General features: G+C 42.9%; 1 protein-coding gene across 1 annotated transcript in view; it reads left to right on the top strand.

Moving 5' to 3' along the window:
* ADAMTS18 (ADAM metallopeptidase with thrombospondin type 1 motif 18) overlaps positions 1–21,649 on the top strand; it is a 155,320-nt gene that overhangs the window by 103,850 nt on the left and 29,821 nt on the right. The window contains exon 16 of the mRNA XM_061594662.1: positions 18,090–18,231. Within this exon, the coding sequence (XP_061450646.1) occupies positions 18,090–18,231 (142 nt within the window). The remainder of the gene's footprint in view (positions 1–18,089; positions 18,232–21,649) is intronic.

Raw genomic sequence — 21,649 nt, forward strand, 5'->3', positions numbered from 1 at the left:
TCTGGAGGATTGCATACAAACCCCTTCCTGATGGAGAACCCTGCTGAAACCCCTTCATTTTAGTAGGGGATCCGCATGCAAACTTCTTCCTGATTCAGGAAGAGATTTGCATTGGAAGCTCTGCTAAAATAGAGGGTGAAAAAATCTTCATTTTCGCAGTGCTTTGCAATGTGCTTCAAAGCCCTTTGTGACTTCAAGGCACCTGGCATCTGATGTCATTGTGATGTCAGGTGACTGACAAGGTGGGAGGCTATACCCAACTGTCAAATTTGACCTGCAGGGCTGACCCTGGTAAGGATCTGGCTTGTAGAGCCAAAAAGGTTCTCCACCCCTGATCTATATCATTGACCGTTGTGTTCAGTTTCTCAGTAGTCAGTCATAATATTGATCTGATCACAAAACCACCTGTTTTCATCTTTTGAAATGGTGCTGCCATTAGGGATGGGTGAGAATTTGAGAATTCTGTTGAATGCAGAATAGCACCAAATTTTTCAGTGCTCCACATCTACTCCACCTTAGCAGAGTGATCCTGTTTGCTCCAAACCTGAGTGGCTTTGCCCTGGCATCGGATTGCCCCCCTTGAATATATTGTTCATGTCTTGATTTTACTCACAGCACAAAACAAGACAGCAGTACATCTCTCTCTCTCTCTCTCTCTCTCTCTCTCTCTCTCTCCACTTGACTAATCCAAGCTCCAAGTGCACAGGAAGTAAACCAAGCCTATTATAGCAGAGGAGGATGCAAAGTCCTTTCCTTTCAAAACATTGAGAATTCCTTTCAAAATAATGAGAATTCCTCTCAAAATATCGACATCTTTCAAACTATCAATATTAAAAACTGGATTGATAAAAGCAATGGATAGTGGACAAAGAATAAGCTCGAATCAATACTGTCTGTTAGGTTGACAGAGTGCCATTGAAGCAGCACCGGCCAAAGGATCCCATCCCTAGCTTCCATGTGTGAAAACAATTGGAAGGTTTTGGGTTTTTTGAAAAAGAGACTATAACTTGTCACAGATAAATGGGAATATTACAGCCTTCAACAAAGCTGTCTAATATTGAATGAGGGAATTATAAAATAGGAAGGAATTTGTCTCCATGGCAACATGTAAGAGAGGGTTGGAACATTAAACAAAGTGGCAGTCACTCACAAGAAGCAAAATGGGGGTGGAAGAAAAGGGACCTACCTTCAAAGCAGGAAAAGACATCTAATTAAAATGGATAAATCATTTCCTCCAGTCTTTGTCAATGGGAAAATAAAAGAAAGGATGCTAGGTGGAAGGACTTTGCTGATAATTTAGGCTAGCAGCCACTGAGTGGAAGCCAGTTTGGAGTTTGAAAGCCTTGCTTTTATTATTAGCTACTAGATAATAATTTAGCTCTGGTTTCCCCAAAGAGAGTTTATGTTGGACAGAGCAAAACCCTGCTTATGAGATACAGATGTAAATTCAGTGTTACAGATAAAAGGGTTCTGCTTAAGTGAAAAAGATTAGGTGGGCTCTATCCCTTAAATGGGTGTATTTAGCACATGAAGGTTTACAAAAAGGAAAGAGAGTGTGAAATATATACCATGACAAATATAAGCCGGCTGAAGAAGGAATGAGATCATAGGATGACCTTGCGAAAGCTACCTTTTCCTGTCAATGCCTTTAAGTGGGGTTGTACAAACTCTCCATTTTTCATGTCACTTTTAAGACGTGCTTTTAAAATGCCTTCTAGAAATTGCAAGGGATATGAACCCTCCCTGTTGTGGATTTTGAATATTTCAGTACATGCGAGTGGGAAGTACACACCCCAACATTTATCTGTGCATGTTCCACAGTCATTGTAAAAGGTCCCTCTGCCCCTCCCATGGTTTTACTCACCTTAATAAATACCCACTGCCCCCTTGATTGATTGATTGATTGATTGATCGATTGCTTTATTACGGTCAAAGACCAGCAGAGACCAAAGTACAGAATATAAAACATCTTAAGAAGTTAACAGTGCAAAAAAACTGTATAAAAAGTTAACAGTACAATAGACTGTATACTGACACATGGTCAATCTAAAACCAATCTATAAGCTATAACAGTCGTTGGGTTGGCACGTTTTTCGGTATTTAATGGCTGCGTCACAAAAGCTCACGACCTTAGTTGTAATTAAAGGATTTTTATCAGCTAGAAGATATTGTACGTAGAAAACGGCATCTCTACCTGGGAATTTCTGCAGTATGGGGGTCATGATAAAGAGAACATTCTAATAAAATGTGGCTCACGGTCTCTACTGCGCCAACATTGTGTGGGGAGTAATGTTCTGCTAATGGGATTTTTTGGTATCTGCCCTCTAAAAGTGCCGATGGTAGGGCACTGTGCTTGGCCAGCGTGAAGGCTTTCCTAAATCTGGGGATGTATAGGAAGGCCAAATAATGCGCAGGAGTAAAGGTTTTTGTAGAAAGGCAAGAGTCAGAGATGGAGCCAGCAAGAGGCAAATGGTTTTGCAATTCTATATCGAATATTCTCTGGGTGATAGCCGATTTCGCTTTGAAAAAATCACCCGAGAGGACACTAGCAGGAGAAAAGCCAAAAGCTCAGAGTTTGATGAGTAGTGATTTCTTCCATTTTGACTGAAACGCGTCGGATAACACTAGTGGAGCCAAACCAACTGGTAGAAAGATCAGTTTAAGCCAGTACTTAAACTTGAGCACCCACATACGAGCCTCGATTGTAGGCAGCCCAACTTAGTTTGGATAGTTTCGAAGGAGGTGTGTTTGGCATACACATTTATCTGGGCACCATAAAGTAATTGAGAGATGACTTTGGCATTACATACCTGTAGTGCAGATGGAACGTGTTGCTCACCCTCCGTGTAAAAAAAGGAGAGAAGTGCCTTTGTGCTCCTCATAGCGTTTGCCCTGGCATTTTTTGCCTGTAGATGCCATGCTCCCGAGGAGTGAAGGGTTATCCGAAGGTACCTATATGATGATACTTGGTCTATAGGGGTACCGTTTAATCGCCATCGATGTTTCACTCTCTTCCTAGTAAATATTACGACCTTTGATTTGTTGTGGTTAATAACCAACTGTTCTCTATTACAGTAACTGGCGAGGGCTCTGAGCAGGCGTCGGAGGCCAGTACTTGTGAGGGACAAAAGAACTGCATCATCTGCATATAATAGGATAGAAAGAGGCCTGTTTGACAGGGTAGGATGATGCGAGGGGCACAATGCCAAGCTTTTAATTAGGGAGTTGATATATAGGTTGAACAATGTAGGGGCTAAAATACAGCCCTGTTTAACTCCCTTTTGGGTGGCAACGGGCTTAGACAGTTGCCAGCATTATTACATCTTATGCGAACCTGAGTATTCTGGTATAACCCACAAATCAATGCTAATAGGTGTCTACCGATATTGGTGGATTCGAGTTTTGCCCAAAGTCTATCTCTTGGAATGTGATCGAATGCTGACTTAAAGTCGATGAAAGCACCATAGAGGGCACCGCCCAGCTTGGAAGTGTATTTTTCAACAAGATGTTGGAGCACGAAGCCATGATCCAATGGGGAGCGACTCGCCCTGAAGCCGGCTTGCTCCTCCTCCAAAATATTTGTAAAAAGTTTGTAATTTTGTAAGTAGGTGACTTGCATATAGCTTGCTGACGATATTCAGCAAGCTAATAGGTCTATAGCTGGCTGGGTCCACACGGCTACCTTTTTTGAAGATTGGAATAATAGTGGCAAGGCCCCAGTCCTTGGGGATGCAAACAGTTTGGTCGATACTGGTAAATAAGGCTGCCAGGACTGGAGCCCACCACTCTGGGTTAGATTTAATTGCTTCAGGGGGGATATTATCAGGCCCTGGAGCTTTACCCAGCTTCAGGCTGGCAATTAAGGAGATGACTTCCTTGGCAGAAACTGGGGATAATTACTGCCCCCTTGGAATAAACCAGCTGTACTGGCAAGAAGGACGTCTTATCACCTATGGGTGATATCCAGTCATGGCATCCTGATTGCATAATAGTGCAACCTCCTCCCTTGTGCAACCCCCTGCTGTGGCTGGGCATGGGGGGACTGCAGAGGAAGGAGAGGAAAGGAAACTCCCATCGAATCTGTTGCCACCAACACTGGATCTCACACATTGGGATTGCTTAGCCTTCCATATTTGGAAGGCAGGAAGTATCCTTAGGCCTGTCTCCAGGCTTCCACCATCCTGCCCATAGATTTCAATCATGCTGTGGCTTCCATCATAACAAAACAGAGGAAATAATTCTGACTGCACAGGACTAAGATGCAATATGTAAGTCAGAAACCATAAAAATGCAGCACATTTTACTCAATATATCATTATACACAATCTTTTAAAGGATACGGTAGCCTGGCTTGCACGTCACACTAAGTCTAGCATGAACACATAAGAATACCGTCTCCAGGAGAGGAGACTGCAGCCTTTTTATCCTCCCCAGTCATTATCCTGCTGTGCTGAGTGTGTGGCTCGGTATAATGTGTTGTCTAAACTTGGCCTTGTGGTTTAGCTTTCTCCAGACTAACCATGAGCTATAACTAGGGGTGTAGTCATCCTGGGTCTCTTAGACCCCTTGCTTTTTTGGGAGTTAGGTCCCAGCAGGGTCCATATATCTCCAGCATCCTATAAGCCAGTCAGCATAAAAGAAGAGTGTTAGCCACTGAGAAGAGTCTTCTAACTTGTTTCCTTGCCATTGCCTGCTGATTGGAGCCAATCAGAGTGAAAGGAGTTCCTGTTAGTTCCTACTTCAAAATGCTAAGGTGTGGAAAGTGGGGATTCTGTAATTGCAGAAGAAGAGACAGTGAATCCTGATGGTAGCATCCCATTTATATATCATCAAGACGTTTGGTAGCAGCAGGAGATAAATGTGTAGACATTGAATCCAGCAATTCAAGAAATATTTCTGACAGTGAGAAAGGACAGTCAAATGATGACAGTGACAGAAAAGCATAAAGCAGTATTTAAACCTGGCCAGATTATTCTATAATCTTAGAAGGTTGTATAATTTTAGAAGGGGGCGTGGCTGTAACTGTCATGAAGGGACCCTGCACTTCTGAATTTGCCACTACACTACTGGCTGTTACCAAGGATTGTCTTATGGCTTACAACAGGGCTGTTCAAGCCTCCTGTGATCCAATTTGGGGATTCAGATTAGAGCCTGATTCAACCTGGATTGATCCGGACCCAGTCTGGACCCCAGTTCCTATTCACAATCTAGAAATCCAAATCTTCAGTACTCCCATTCACTTGCATTGGGAAAGCAAAATGATCATAACTTTTATTTTCTCTCACAGGTGCATGAAACTCAGAGACATAGTAGCCTCTCAAGAGCGGATTAACCCTGCCAAATTTCAGAGTGGTAGGCCCAAGGGGGTTGTGCTAGCCACCTTTAAACGTTGATTTTTTTCAAACACTGTAATTGGAGAGTGCTGGTTGAGAATCTAGTCCAGGATTGGAAGTTAGAGTTGTCAGTGAGCAAAATACAGTACCCCTCCTCCCCTTGTCCTCCCCCAGCATTGCTCTTATATGGTGTTGTAATTAATAATTGCAACACGTTGGAGACAGGCTGTCTGTCTTTCTTAGGGAGCGTTTTCAACTCCAGATCACTCCAGAGTTCCCCACATTGCTCTGGGTGGGCCCAACTCACTCCGGAATGATCTGCAGCTGCCTTGACCCAATCTGCGGTGGCCTTGATTTGGTCTGTGGTGTGGCCAGATCGGTTGTACAGCCCTAGTTTACAGTTTACAGGAGAACTAAATGATGAGCCCAGATTTGGATGACTTGATAAATTAAACCATGACTTAGTGCAGCCAGTGGAGGCGGGACCATTAGGGCAAATGGGGCACTGCCCCACCAACTTCAATCTGTCCTCAGCCAGTCCCAATCCGTTTGCCCAGGGGGTAGCCCTGGTTATCAGGTTCCTCCACCTTTGTCTCAGTTTTGCCCCTGTAGAATTCAGCAAGGAGGAGGGATGGGGACAAAACTAAAATTATTCAGGTTTGCCTCTCATTGGCTCTGGCTCCACTTGACATTGGCCTCCCAGTCTTCCACCCTACCAGTCCCAACAGGCACCACCCACCACTAACTAGGGAAGAGCAAAGCAAACACAATCTCGTCTCCGGCAGCTTGTAAATTCACACATTTACACTAAGCTGTGGTTTGGTTTAGTGTGACATGTGAACTAGGCCAATAAATAAAACGCAAAACCTTTCATCAAAATGAAGAGACAGAGAAGGGTATAACTAGCCAACCATCCCAGTTGCCAAATACATTTCAACCATGTGATCTTCAGTTGCAACTTCTTCAGTTGTTAAGAAATCGACTGCTCCAGAGTGGATTGTATTTCAGGCTTGCTTACATTGGGGCTCACGTTCTTAGAAAATTAAAGTATTAAATTGTTTTATATTTAAACCTTACATTCCATATACACATGTCTCAGGTGGGAATGCATAAGATGACAGACCATCTGGCTTTAAAGAAAATACTGTATGAAAAAACCTCAGACAGTTAAGAACAAAAAACAATCTAGTTGTAATTCCCAAATGCGCCCTGCAGATCTGTATACACAAAATTTGGGCCAAATAAGCCCATACTGATATATATCTCATTAACAGTGGCTCCAAGAAAAATATTATATGCATGTTATTGTTAAATAGATAATATTATGTGTACATTTTATTTATGCATTACTAAGTCAGTATGTATCGCCAGAGGAGGCATTTCCTTAAAAGCCAGATGGTGAGTTATTCTATGAAGTAAACTGCCTACCAACTTAATTTTCTCACAGTGCCCTAATGAAGTGCTGTTCTGGGACATTGAGGGAAATTTAAAATAGCAGGTAGCTCACAGCCACCCACTAGGGAAGAACATAAGAAGAGCCTACTGAGTCTTATATTAAGAATCCTTTGTTTCTGGGAGTCCTTGCTGATACAGTGATGAATAGTTGTCTGCTCAGTTCGCAAGCTGATCACCATGCTTACAGAGCAACTTATCTTTCATCTAGGGGAGGTGTGGGGAACCTTTGGCTCACAAGATGTTGCTGAACTTCAACTCCCATCAGCTCCAGCAAGCATGGCCAGTGGCCAGGATTATGGGAGCTGTAGTTCAGCAGCGTCTGGAGGGCCAAAGATTCCCTACACCTGATCTAGAGAACTGCCCAGAACCTTCAATGAGCCTGCTCTGCCAAGATTTACAGCAAAGCTGGCAAAGTGGATCTTGGTAATGTTGCTTCCCACTTCCACCAGCTTGCTTCAGGCCAAGGACTTGCTGAGTGCAAGATCTTTTGTAGAAACTGAAAGCATTTATAGATGCACTTATATAGAAAGAGAGATGCAGTGTGGGAGCCATTTCTTCATGGTACTATCCAGTAGTGTAGTGGCAAATGCAGAAGTACAGGGCCCCTTTATGACAGCCACACCACACACTCTCACAGCCACACTCCTTTCCCACTTTCCCTCATCTCCCTTGCTCTCCCTGTCATCTCGCAAGCCTACATTCTGTACAGCAGACATCCTTAGGAGCCAATCAGCATAAAAGGGGTGGCTATGTGTCAGCTACTGTGAAGAGTCTTCTCAGGGGCTGACTCAGCTCCTTTCACAATCAGCACAAAAGGACATGGACTTCTTAGTGTCCCCTACCCAGGGTGCCTAAGCAGTTGAGAAGGAATGATCCCGTTACTTCAGCTAGATCTGGGAAGATCCTCTTTTAGCTAAGATTTTTCTATCTTAATTTCTAATCAGATAATTTTTTTTGTTTGAGTTATATGTTCCAAGCAACTTTAGTTGATGCTTAACGTATCATGCTTAATGACATCAGTAGGGCCCACCCCTGAAATCTCAGGGTTTGGGATGCTTCTGACCTGGCAACCCTAATTACTATACGGTTGCAGTAGGAGGAAGCATGTCCCTCTTGGCTGTGTGAAGAACGGAGGGGGGGCAAAGATCAATAGCTCTGTGATAGAGGACAAGCTTTGCAAGCAGAAGGCTGCCAGTTCAATCCCTGGCATCTCCAGGCAGACTCTGGTCTGAAACTGCTGCCAGTCAGTCGAAATAAAACTGACCAAGTTGGACCAAAGTTCAATTCAGTATAAGGCAGTTTTGTATGTTCCAAGCATCTTGTAACTCTTGGACTGACTTGACCTTTGAGATATTTGTGATCTTACCTCCTCTAGCCCTAGGCCTCTAAAAGCACATTTCAGGGTTAGCAGATATCCCTCTTGAAGTTTGATACTGCTGGCCCTCACTAGCATCAAAGAAGAAGGCTGCAGCAGGTCCTACTCTCTCAATGGCTTTGACCAGCTCCTGGCTTCCCTCTGGGGTTTGATCTAGAAAGGAGCTGATGTTCTCTCTCTCTCTCTCTCTCTCTCTCTCTCTCTCTCTCTCACACACACACACACACACACACACACACACAGAGAGAGAGAGAGAGAGAGAGAGAGACGTTTCTGTTGCTCCAGAATGTAGGACCCAAACCAGTGTTCAGAATAGGGTGACCAGAATAGTGATCCATCTAGAAACCAAGTCCTATGAGGAATGATGGACAGAGTTGTGTATGTTTAACTTGAAGAAGTGATATGATTAAATATCTGAAAGACCTCCTTCTTCCTTACAGATCCACCTGGGTGCTAAGATCCTGAAGATCCCCAGCAGGAAGCTAGGTTGGGCCCTGGCTGAGGGGCCCTGAGGGGCTCCTCCTTAGGGTGGGAGAGTGGAGCAATCCACAACAGTGTTCAGTTGTGAGGCCCAATGCCGCCACAGATGGCAAAGCAGGAGCTCCCAGGCACCTTCCCCCCATACAGGTGATGTGGGGCTTAAATAAGCCCACCTGCTCCACCTACCTGTTGCATCAGCGCACATGCCCTGTGCATTATGCACTCATGTCTGCCATCACCCAAGACGGTGGTGGGGGCATCCCTAAGGGGTTGATACCTCCACCACCATCTTGGATAATGGCAGGAATGTGTGCACAACATATGGGATGTGCACACTGATGCGTTGATGTGGGATTAGGTCGGGCAGTTGGCCTACTTAACCTCCATGCAGCCTGTATCAGGAGGAGGTGTTGGGGCTTACAGTGCTGTGGTCCTGGAGTAGGCTGCCGCCCAAGGGCCCAGTCATGCCTGGTGCCAGCCCACCTCTGCAGCATCTCCTAGACTGTGGAATCCCCTCCCCACAGCAGTGTGTCTGGCACCTTCATGATAAAGTTTCCGTCATATGCTGAAGATACACATCTTTACCCTGGCCTTTGAGATTAATGTTTTCAGGACTCATCCTATTCCTCACTCTGTGATTTTTTTTAAAGGTCCTTTTAATATTGAATTTTAAATTACTGTAACCTGCCTTGGGGTTTTATGGTGAAGGGCAGGTAAGAAATCAAATAAATCTTTTTCAAATAGGTGGAGGACTGCTACAAGCATTTGTTTTCTGTTGCTCCGTATCAAAAGCTTCAAATTACAAAAGGGATTTAAACTAAACAATTGGAAGAGCGTCCTGATGGGATGAGCTGTTCGACAGTGGAACAGATTGTCTTAAGAGATCATTTACTCTCCTTCATTAGAGGTTTTTAAGCAGATGACTCCCTATCAGTATTGCATTTCCTGCATCAAATTGGGGTTGGATGTGATGACCTTTGAGGTCCCTTCCAATTGAATTATTCTGTAACCATGCTGTGTGACTTTCTACACACTCAAACAGTTGGTACATGCCGTGCCATATCTGCTGGCATTGCAAGTCTTAAAAACATTAATTGAATGTTTGTAATTTAAGGTGATTAACTGCAAGTGAGTGCTAATGGCCAGATGCATGTTTCCTGCCTGAAATCTCCCTAGGAAGTTGACAAGGAAGTGTTGATGTACATTTACAAGGAATTGCTTTAATGATCCACACATTTATTTACACATCATTCATTTACACATCAGTAATTGCCAAGGGAAGGAGAAAAAACAAAATGGAGAAAATAGATGCACAGATGGTTAAGAATATGTATTGCTTTTGAAATAAAACTTAACGGAAAAAGAAAAGGGCTATTTATGCAAGAGAGTTCAATTTGTCCATTGTTTCAACTTTTTTATGCCTTAAGCAAAAGTCTTGTTCTTCCGAATAGATCTAGCAGATCTTAGCCATTGAGTCTGTGGTTTTTTCAAAGCACAAGGTTGTAAATTTTATAACTCTGCGCCCTGCGGTCAAAGCTGCTGAGTGTTGTGTCTGAAGTCAGGTGATTGGTGTGTTCAGGGTAGACATTAAACAGTTCTGTGGAAGACCTGGAAATGTTTAAGGAGGTTGTTTGCCAGCTGTAAATTTGGAAGCAAATGCCAGTTGACAGGGAAGTCTCTGGAATGTGTCCAGTTAAGTAGATTAAAGCATTGGAGGTCTTTCCAAATTGGTAGTTTTAATAATATGGTGTTTCATGCCGGCTTCAGATATTGGATTTCCATAGCAAAGCTTTCTAAAGACAATAATGCTGGGGAAAACAGAAGGGAGTAGAAAAAGAGGAAGGCCAAACAATAGACAAATTGATTTCATAAAGGAAGCCACAGACTTGAACTTACAAGATCTGAACAGGGTGGTTTATAACAGATGCTATTGGAGGTCGCTGATTCATAGGGTCACCATAAGTCATAATCGACTTGAAGGCACATAACAACAAATGGAAAAACTTTCTTTGTTTCTAATAGTTGATGCTATTCTAAGACGAGATATTTTATATTTTGCACTTTGAAAAAATGACAACCTGACAATAGCCCTGCCTTAATAATGGAAAATAAATAGTATTATTCATACATAATGCGGTATAGTAAGTTCATGCTCTTTACTGGACAGTTATGCGATGCTTGATTCGCTGTCTATATCAGGGTTGGGCAACCTTTGACCCTACAGATGTTGTACAGCCCCAGTCAGCAAGGCCAGTGGCCAGGGATGATGGCTGTTGGATTCCAGCAATATCAGGAGGGCCAAAGGTTCCGAAGAGGTGATTGATGGTGGAATACACCAAGGGATTTTGTGGTGATGGCAGAGACTCTAGCAAAATTTGCCTGAGATATATTAAGGTCTTTGGCTGCCATTGGTTTATTCAACATTTTAATACTAAGAAGAGTCCAAGGAACTTGAGAAGACTCTCTGTCTGCCAGGGATTGAGCTATTCATATTCTAAAAAGAGGCAGGTTAGGCTAAAAGGACTATGATAGGAGGGACATTATTATTGCTATTTATTGCATTTATGTCCCCCTTTTCCTCCAACGAGTTCAAAGTGGTTTACATCATCCTTTCCCTCTCCATGCTGTCTTCACAACAACTCTGCGAGGTAGGTTAGGCTGAGAGTTTGTGATAAGCACAGGGTGCTCCATTTGTTGAGTGGGGATCTGAACCCTGGTCTCCCAGGTCCTAGTCCAGCACTCTAACCACTACACCACATTGTCTCTCAACAGGAAAATCATAGACTTAGGAAAGGAGGATGGGTTCCAGGATTAAGAGGGGGGGAGGCTAGACAAAGTGCCTGCCTATGTTGGAGGGCCCTAGCAATCTTACCCAGAAATACTGTAGCTCCAGGTGGCTGGGTCTGGAAGCTGCTATTTTGATTTCTCTCTCAATGTAGTGCATCTCTGGGTCATTGTAGTGAATGTGTGAATTAGAGCATCAGGAGAAGGCAGGCAGGTATTGGCAGTGGGCCCCACCAGGGCACTGCAGCGCCATCTTCTGCCTTAGGTTGCCACGTGCTGATGCCAATCCTGAATCAATGGCCTGAGACATTAAGATCTCAAAGAGTGTGTGTGGGGGGCGGGGAAATAATAAATAAATATTGGCATTTGGGAGAGGGTGGAATGGGATGAAGAATAGAAGGATTTTAGGGAGTTTTCCTTGTTTAAACTTGGAGAGACAGAGAGAGCGCAGAAAAGAGAAGCTACAAAGGTGAGGGGGATCTCATGTTTAAGTTTGCCCCATCCCATAACACATATGGAGGAAATCCATCCCCGAACAATCACTCCCACCCCCCAAATTGTTGTTGTGGGCAAGGATTTGGGCTCAGCCCTGATCAAGTCTAACACCTGCGTCATTGCCAGAGATCATGCAAAGGCCAGTAGGACACATGTGCCACTTACTGCACATCCACACTAGGGATACACTTAGAGAAGAGAGATTGCATTGCACTAGTGGCAGTGAAGCTTCTCATGCTGATTGGCCGAGCTGGTATGCTGGGAGGAAATGTTCAATTACTCAGGGAAGCAAACAGTTTGCTCTCCAGATTCTGTGAGGGAATTGAAAGTTGTCAGTTTGGCTGGGATGGCTGAGGACTGGGAAGAGATATTAGACATGTAGGAAAGCTAAGGAAAGACTTTCAGAGCTAGGAGGCTAAAGGAAGGATGCACTGTAGACTGAGGATGACAAAACGGTGTCCAGAATAGGGTGGCTAGGCATGTGGTCTGAAAGCCAAGTCTTATGAGAAATGGGTGGGTACGTTTAGCCTGGTGAAGAGAAGATGGAGGAACATGATAATGGTCTTCAAACATCAGTAAGACTCCCATGCAGAAGATGGGGTAGGCATGTTCTGTGTTGCTCCAGAGGGCAGGACTAGAACTAGGGATGTCAGAGAATTCCAATGGAAACAGAAATGGGAGTGGAAATTGCCGATGTTCACTTATTCATCCCACGCTCAGAATAGATATCAATCCAGCAAATGTGATCAGTATGTTGTTGCTGCTGTTTTCAGTCTGCAAATGGCACATAAATGATTATGTCCCCCCCCCAATATGTATTGTGTTTCCTTTGCATTGAAATGGATGGGGTGGAATAACATAATGACAACATAATTTCACTACAGCAGACAGATGAATAATATTTTTTGGTGGAAGATGAATTGCAGTGGAATGGAGACAACACTGCATGTGATGAATACAGGGTGGAATGGAAAATGATGCCTCCTTACATTCCTAACTAGAACCGGGGGTGGGGATTTCAGTTAAACATTAGGAGAAACTTCCTAATGCTAAGAGCTGTTGAACAATGGCACAGACTGCCTCAAGAGGTGGCAGGCTCTTCTTAGCTGGAGGTATTTAAGCAGAGGCTGGACAGCCATCTGTCAGGGATACTGTTAATTGCATTATGCGCTGCAGATCCTGTACTTACCAGAGGGTTGGACTACCTGACCTCCAAGGTCCGTTCCAATTCTAGGATTAGTCTATTATTTACAATACATCATTGCAACATGTTATAATTTCTTCTCTGTGTCTCTCTCTCTCTTGCATGTGTACACAATGCACATATGATTGCTGTCTGGGTGGGTGGGTGCACAATGGAGGTTGATTACACTCCTGATCTCCATAAAATCTCGTGCATTTTACCTTTGCCTGATATTAGGTGTTTCTCAACCCTGGGTCTTGCAATAAAGCAGAGAGCCAAGCTAAGCCATATATTTCCGGTTTGAATCTCTACTAGAATTCATGGACTGAATTAGAATCTGGTTAATAGGACTGGAAAATATATCACCCTTCTTTCTTCTCCTCTCCTGCCATATCACATGCACTCTTTTCTATGACAACAGTAAATAGTAAGTTTTACATATTCTGCGTTATTGGATTGGAGTTTACATGTACATTTATTTTTCCATCTTTTTTACTGTCATTGCTTCCTTCCATTCCTTGTTCCCCGAAAAGGGCACATTTTCTGAATAGCTAAAAATTCACTTGCCTGCCCTAAATTGTACATTCTTGCCTTTTTTAAAAAATAAGTTTTACTGCTGATCTTTCCAGAACCTTCTTCCTCACCTGCTTTGACTTTGAATCCATATTCCTTCACAGATTTGATCCAGGTGATATTGGCAAGCCAAGATCCCAAAATGTATGGGGAGCCTCCACAGATATGTAACAACACAGGAAGATGCCTTGTTCCAAGTCAGACCGTTGGTCCATCTAGCTCAGTATTGTCAACAGGGTAGCCAAGGTGGTGCCCTCCAGATTTTGTCGGACTACAACTCCCATCATCCCTCTGCACTGGCCGTGCTGGTTGGAAGTGATGGGTGTTGGAGTCCAACAACATCTGGAGGGTACTTCCTTGGCTAAACTTGGTCTATGTTGATTGGCAACAGCTCTCTAGAGTTTCAGACAAGAATCCTTCCCTGCCCTACCTGGAGATGGATCTTAGATGTTCTGCATACAAGGCATATGCTCTACCACTAAACTACTGCTCACTGCAGACAATTGCCTTCCAACTTGGCAATGAAAATGGGAATGGGGGGAAGAGCTAACATGCCCCCCTGATGTGGTAAATGACTCTCAGCTCTACCTCTCTGTTCCATCTGAATCAGGAGAGGCGGTTAAGGTGCTAGACAGGTGTCTGGAGGCAGTGCTGGGCTTGATGTGGGCCAAGACACAAACTAAATCCTGAAAAGACAGAGGTGTTATGTGTTCCAAGTTCTCGAGTCCAGGAGATGGGAAAACAGCCTGTTCTGGATGGGGTTGCACTCCCCTGGAAGGAGCAGGTTCATAGCTTGAGGGTGGGTACTCCTGAATCCGACATTGTCACTGGAGGCTCAGGTGACTTTGGTGGCTAGGAGTGCCTATCTGCAGTTCCGGTGGGTTCACCAGCTATGGTCTCTTTTGGACAGAGGTGACTTGCCCACAGTACTCTGGTGCTGCTCTGGTAACTTCTAAACTAGATTATTGCAATGCGCTCTATGTGGGGCTGCCCTTAGAGACAACTCGGTAACTTCAACTGGTCCAAAATGTAGAGGACAGATTACTGTCTGGGGTTCCTCTTAGAACTCATATAACCCCTGTTTTAAAATGGTTGCATTGGTTGCCAGTTTGTTTTTAGGCCTAATTCAAGGTGCTCCTGTTAGTGTTTAAAGCCCTAAATGACTTAGGCCCCAAATATCTCAGATACTGTCTCCTTCCCTACAGACCCTCTCAGTTGTTTAGATCAGCAAAGAGGGTCTTCTTGGTAGTTCCACCACCCTTGGAAGCTGGGTGGTGGCAGCCTGGGAGAGGGCTGTCTCTGTGGCAACTCCTAAATTGTGGAATTCCCTCTTCACAAAGGTGTGTTATACAGGTTTTGGCTAAAGACACACCTCTTCAACCTGGCCTTCAGCACTTAAGATGTATGTTTTCAGGACTTATCCTATTCCTGTGAATATGATGTGTTTTAATTGTTTTTAACACTGTATTTTAAATTTTTGTAACCCACCCTGGGACCTAATGAAGAAGGGTGGGCAACAGCAACAAAAAACAATAATAATCCCCTATTTTAGTAACACCTGAAGAAGGTTCATATTGCTTTGATCTCCATTACGACTTTTTTTGAAAATACAATTAGGATTCACATTTTAAAATTTTAATAACTTATCCAATGGGGCAGTAGCTGCCTCCCTCTCTCCCCAAATCCTGACTTTTTCTGAAATAAAATTTAGTTGGACAATATGACTTTTAAATGTAATATGTGAGAGGTTAGCATTTCCATTAACATGACTGTGATACATGCATTGCTGTAGTCAGGGAAGGAAATTAAATTTGTAATCTCCAAATTAAATGTTGCAAATACAGAATTCAATATCTGCCAGTCGTACTCTGTATTGACCTGATTTGCACCTTCTGGATTAATGTGTGGACTGCAATTTAGTTTTCCATGGGCATTTTCACTACTCCAACTTTTTCAGTGCCATTCTCTGCTCAATATCAAATCAAAATATGTTTAAAAATGCATCTGTTGAGAGAAAATAATTTTTAAAATAATACTTTAAAAGGTATTTATATGCAAATATTCATGCAGTTTTTAAAAAATGATAATATGGAAATGGGATGGAATAAACAAATGCAAAAGTGGCATGGACCACTTGAGAAGTATAGTAATCCTATACTTCTCAAAAGTCAGCCCCATTGTGTCCAATGTGGGTAATTTTGTACAGGACTATAGTCTGATCTGCCCATCCCTAGACTGAATGGAAAAATGGGTGGTATTCAGTGATAGTTCTATTCAGCGTAAACCCATAGAAGTTAATAAAAATGACTAAGGGTGCAATTCAACTACTGTTTATCCTGGGCCAAGGGAAGTTGCATATGGCAGACCTCCAGATGACTAGCTCCTGGCTCAGCCCGGCTACACTGGCGTAAGTCTCTCACCCCAGGACATGGTCAGCTGAGCTGGAGATCCATCAGGAAATTCCAACCCAGCATAAGGGGTGCCAGGGGAAAGCCTGAAATAGGGACATTCCAGGAGGGTATCAGAGGGAGGGCCAAGGGGGGATTTATGCAATAACCAACTGCCGTTTGACACCCTCCCATGGCCCTGTGTTACAGCAGGAAGTACACCAGGAAAAGGGGTGGCAGAAGGAGACATGCATTTTCTTTTATCCCACCATGCCCTGCTGGCACAGCCAGCATCCTCCCCTCCCTAAGGCCTCCAAGCAGCAGGTAGATGTGGTGGCCCCTTCCTCCAGCTCTGCCCCCACCAGCCTTCGACAAGTTGGATTGCTCTGTAATTTAGCTTCATTAATGGGTCCACTCCTGAGTAGGACTAGAACTGAATACAACCCATTGGTTGACCTTTATGAACCTTGTTTTATGTGTTCCATATTTTAAATGCATACCGCCAAATTATCAGAAACTGCTTCCACAGGGTACAATAGAATTTCCCTCCAACGGCAAGCCTTCCTTGAGTTTGCACTTCTCTGAATTGAAGCAGATGGTTTTTAGTCATTGACCACTGGCCTGTTCAGAATCAACAACAGTGTAAAATTAAATGGCCCATGCTGAAAAAGAGAGACTTTTCTACACATTGCAACATGGCGTTTTGATTGGACAGTGTACAAGAGTTATGAGCTGGGGGACCTGAATTTCATTCTTTATTACATATGAATCCCACCCTTCCAGGAGTCCAGGGCAGTACTTTTGATTAACTTCTTTTCTCCTCACAAAATCCCTGGGATGAGGGGTAAAATAAAGGTCTAGTTGGCACTGAGCTGGTAAGCTTGAGCCTGGGTGGTTCCTGCAAGTTGGGGCTCAAATAAAGTCACAGAATCGGAAGGTACCTCAGAGGAGTTCAATTAGGCATAGGAAAGAAATTCAATTCAATTCACATTTAAAGGTGAATCTACCATGTTTGCACTTCCCAAACAATACATGAACCCGAAACGCAGCTAACCTCTAGAATTCGTACTTTTCCAAATTTTGCAATGCAGTGCTCTAGCCAAATTAAGTTTACAAAAATGCATATATCGGAGAAACGTGGGAATGACAATGAACACATTAGTGAATACCACATACAAGAAATGCATCACATTAGGGGAAATTGCAATCCCCTCTCTTCCTTTTCAAGTTCAGCTCTAATTATTTCTAGGAGTGTGCATATGGGGCAAGTTTCACTCTGAAGTCTCAAGGATTTGCCTCGGAAACTCCAGGAAGTACAAGCCACCCCACAAAGTGTGGGCTTTCTAATATCATCAGTAGGAAAGGAAACTCCATGCATACAAATGTGTGGGACTTACCTTTGCAGGTAGGGGATCTTCAGATGTACATCAAAGTATCCAGAACCACAGCAGATCAGGGTGATTTTGTTATATCTTTAACTGCATAAGTTACAGCACAATCCTGTGTGCATCTACTTCTAAGTAAATCCCATTGTGTTTAATGGGGCCTACCCAGGTGTGTAGTCAACCAGTGTCATGCGGGGGTGGGGGTGGGAGCAAGGTCCCAGCCAGGTCCCTCTGTATGAGCCAGTCAGCATGAAAGTGGATTGTGGTAGCCACTGAGAAGAGTCCTTGTCTTTCATGCTGATTGGAACCAATGAGAGTGAAAGGAGGTGAGTCAGCTATTGAGAAGACTCTTATCAGTAGCTCACACACAGCCTCCTCTTTCATGCTGATTGGCTTCTAGGGGCGTCTGTTGTAGTAGAGTGTGGACTCCGAGATGACACGGAGAGCAAAGGAGATTAGGGAAAGTGGAAAAGGAGTATGGCTGTGAGGAGCATGGTGTGACTACCATGAAGGGACTATCATGAATTTGCCACTACACTACTGGGCGGACTCCCAGGTGATAAGATTGCATAAGATTGTGCCCTTAATCTTTGTTGTCCTTCAGCCCGGAGAATAATTTTTTCTCTCCTCTCTGTCTAGATCCTCTTACAAGGCAAAAATCCTGGCATTGCCTGGCAATACACCTTCTCTAAGATGATCAATGAGAACAAGATATTTACAAAAAGGAACAGCTATGCATGGGTGACGGTGCAGTCAGATTGTTCAACCACATGTGGTGGGGGTGAGTAACCTGCTTCAAAAGTCTGACTTCTATGAACATGTCAATCTTGTATAACATGTAGTTTCCAACCATTTTTAAAAAATAAAACTCACAATAATACATTTGAATTAGGTCTGTTCCCATTAAAGTTGATTAATCAAATGCCTCTCAGTTGATTAATTAATTGAATGTGCATAGTGTATTCTTGCTGCTGAGCCCCCTTATTTTAGTCTGTTGCTGGTCATAGGTTTTTGTGTTATTAATGTATTGTTGTTATTGATATCCCACTTCCCTTATCAACTAAACACAAAGCAGCAGAAAGTTTTAAATCAGGGTCTCTTCCAGTCCACATCCAAGGCCAGGTGAGGGCTGTGGTTCAGTGGCAGAGCATCTGCTTTGCGTGCAGAAGGTCCCAGGTTCCATCCCCAGCATCTTCAGGTAGGGCTGGGAGAGAATTATCTCTGAAATCCTGGAGAGCTGCTGCCAGTCAGTGTAGACAGTATTGAGCTACATGGACCAATGGTCTGATTCCGTGTAAGGTAGTTTCTTATGTTAGACAGCTCCTGCTGGGCCCTGCTGGTTGATGACTTTGGACAGATTTAAAAGAACAGGGAAAGTCTATCATTCATGGAGGAAAAGGCTATCAGTGGCTACTAGCCATGATGACTATGCTCTGCCTCCATAGGTGGCAGTAGTATGCTTCCAAATACCAGTTGCTGGAAACTGCAGGAGGGGAGAATGCTCTTTGCACTCAGGTGCTGCTTAAATGTTTGCCATGGGCAACTGGTTGGCCACTGTGAGAACAGGATGCTGGACTAAATGGGCCACTGGCCTGATCTAGCAGGCTATTCTTATGCTGTCCCAACCAGGGACCAGAGTGCATTGGAAGGAGCACATTAGCTGTACCTGTGGTGCCATCATAGTCACCCTCTAGGCTCTTGAAAAATCAGGAATGCATGGAGAGCTTTCTGGAGCCCAGGAAACCCCCCCACACACATACACACACTTCTGTCAGTCACCTTCCTTACATTGGAGGCCAAGTGGAACAGTGACATGGGGCAGAACTAACATGTTTGTCTTTCTGGCCCTGTCATATGTTTGCATAACACACATCTCCCGAGGAGAGTTTTTAATTCCTAAAGATCTACCAAGCAATCCTAACTCCCTAATGCCACCATGGGGGCTCTGTGAAGCAGCAGAGCTATCAATGCATCTGCAGCCTGGCCACTCACAGGAGCAGTGGCATAGAGTGGGGAGAGGGGCAGGCAGTTGGGCCCATTCCCTGCACCAGCTCCTGGTTGGTCTGGCGATCAGGTCCAAATCAAGCCTGATGTCAGCTGTGAAATGGGCTTGGGATCTCGTGGATCCACCTGTCCCCTCCCCGCCCTCAGAACACCCCATTTCAGGGCTTTCAGCCAGGCTCAACTGGTGTGGATATCACCGGTGGATCTCCTGTCCATTCAGTGGCTGGCAGGAGGCAGGCTGAGCTGGCAGAAGTGAACAGAGAAATGCCTTCATTCAGTCCAATCCCTCACTCACCACTCAACCCAGTGTAAAGGGGATTTATATTGCAGCCCTAACCAGAGAGTTTTAAAAATCCACTCCCATAACGTCTTTATTTAATTGCTTATCTTGCATATGCATATTCAGTTCCAATATTTTGGATCCCGTCTTATTGACTTGGTAACCAGAAACCTCATTTTGGTTTTAGATCACATTCCAACAATATTTAACGGACTCAAATGGCATAGTCAATCTTAACACACCAATGTCAGTGCATCACAAAATCTTAAATGTATTTCGTTTTATTTGATTGCATATATATTTCGTTGTGCAAAGGGTTCTGTTAGCTATATCTGACTTAGTTTTCTTCATTGTCTTCTTCACATTGAACATCATTCTTGATTTTTTTTCATATTTTGCCATTTTAGGGGTCAATTTTTCCAATATTTTCCTTTATACTGTTTTATATTCTCTGACATTTCAGTCCTATCTAGATTTGAAAAATCCCTTTCTTCCCATTTATCTTTGAATTTCCTTCTCTTCCTTGCTATCTCACATTGCTTATCCCTCTCTTTACATTTCTGATTATATCTTTTCTTCAAAAGATCTGAATTCATGCCTTAATTGTTTCCATGGATAAATTTGCTTGAGATAACTTCTTCCTATCTGTGATTGGATTCCCCCCAGTTATTCCTGCTATTTGTTTAATCCTCCTCCTTTCGATACATGGAATAATTCAGTGCAGCCTTTCCTTCTTTTTTTATGAAACTTGGAAATTTTTGTCAATGGGTCAGTTCCTTCAAACACTCTTGGTCTTTCAGATTAATTCCAACTATGTAGAATGTAACAAAATAATACTGAAAAATATCAACACATTTTCATTAATATAAAAATATCAACACATTTTCACTAAGGCTTATATCCAAAGTAAGTCCTTTTTACAGCATATCCAGTGAAATTAAAAGACCTAAGTTAGTCATGCCAACAGGGATGGGGGAGAAATTTGATTCAGTTCATATTTAAAGACAAATCTATCAAATTTGGATTTTCCGAAACAATATGAAAACCAAAACACAGAAATCCTTCAAAATTTACGCTTCTCAAAGTGTGCATTGAAATGAGTGAACATGCAAAATGCATTTTATTAGGGGAAATTGCTTGTGTACATTAATGAAAACTGCAAAAAAGAGAGGTGTTTATTAGGAGAAAGTTCCACTTAAGCACTAGAGGATTTTCATGAGGATTTTTTTTTTTTTAAAAAAACACCCTCAAATTGCTGCAGAAATGTGAACTGAATTTAACGCTGGAAAAATGAACTGAGAAAACTGACATTGACAGATTCCTTCCATTCCTGCATGCCAATGGGTCTACTGTGAGTAGGATTAACAATGGATATAATCCTAGATAATTGATTCCCCAGAGAAAGACTTATGAACCTTTCATTAATTCAATTGAGATCACTGCCATTCAATTTGTTACTTCCTAATCAATTTAAATATTTTCATATAGATTTATCATATGTATCTCCTATGAAACCATTCACAGTCATTTCCTTCAAAAAAAATCACACTGCTCAAGCATTCCAGAGGCAGCTTTTCTGGCTTTCTGGAGATCCTCACATGGGTATTCTTCATGAAAGGTTGACAGACAGCTAGGGAGTCTGAAGTTTGAACATCTGAGAGTAACACAAAGTTTTTTAAAAAAAAGTTGTTGGTGTCAAGACTTAATTTGAGAAATGCATTATTTTTGCTGTTGTTGGGATTTTGGCTTTGCATTTTAATTTTTTAAATTTTTTCATTGTTTATGAATAATGTAGGGATTGTTGACTTTTATTATATACTTACTGTGATGTTTTCATTAGTTTATGACTATATGCATTATGTTATATTTTTGTCACTATTAGAGTAAATTATGTAAATTTTTATTTATTTATTTA

The sequence above is a fragment of the Rhineura floridana genome, chromosome 13 (assembly GCF_030035675.1).
Source record: "Rhineura floridana isolate rRhiFlo1 chromosome 13, rRhiFlo1.hap2, whole genome shotgun sequence".
NCBI classification, from domain to species: domain Eukaryota; kingdom Metazoa; phylum Chordata; class Lepidosauria; order Squamata; family Rhineuridae; genus Rhineura; species Rhineura floridana.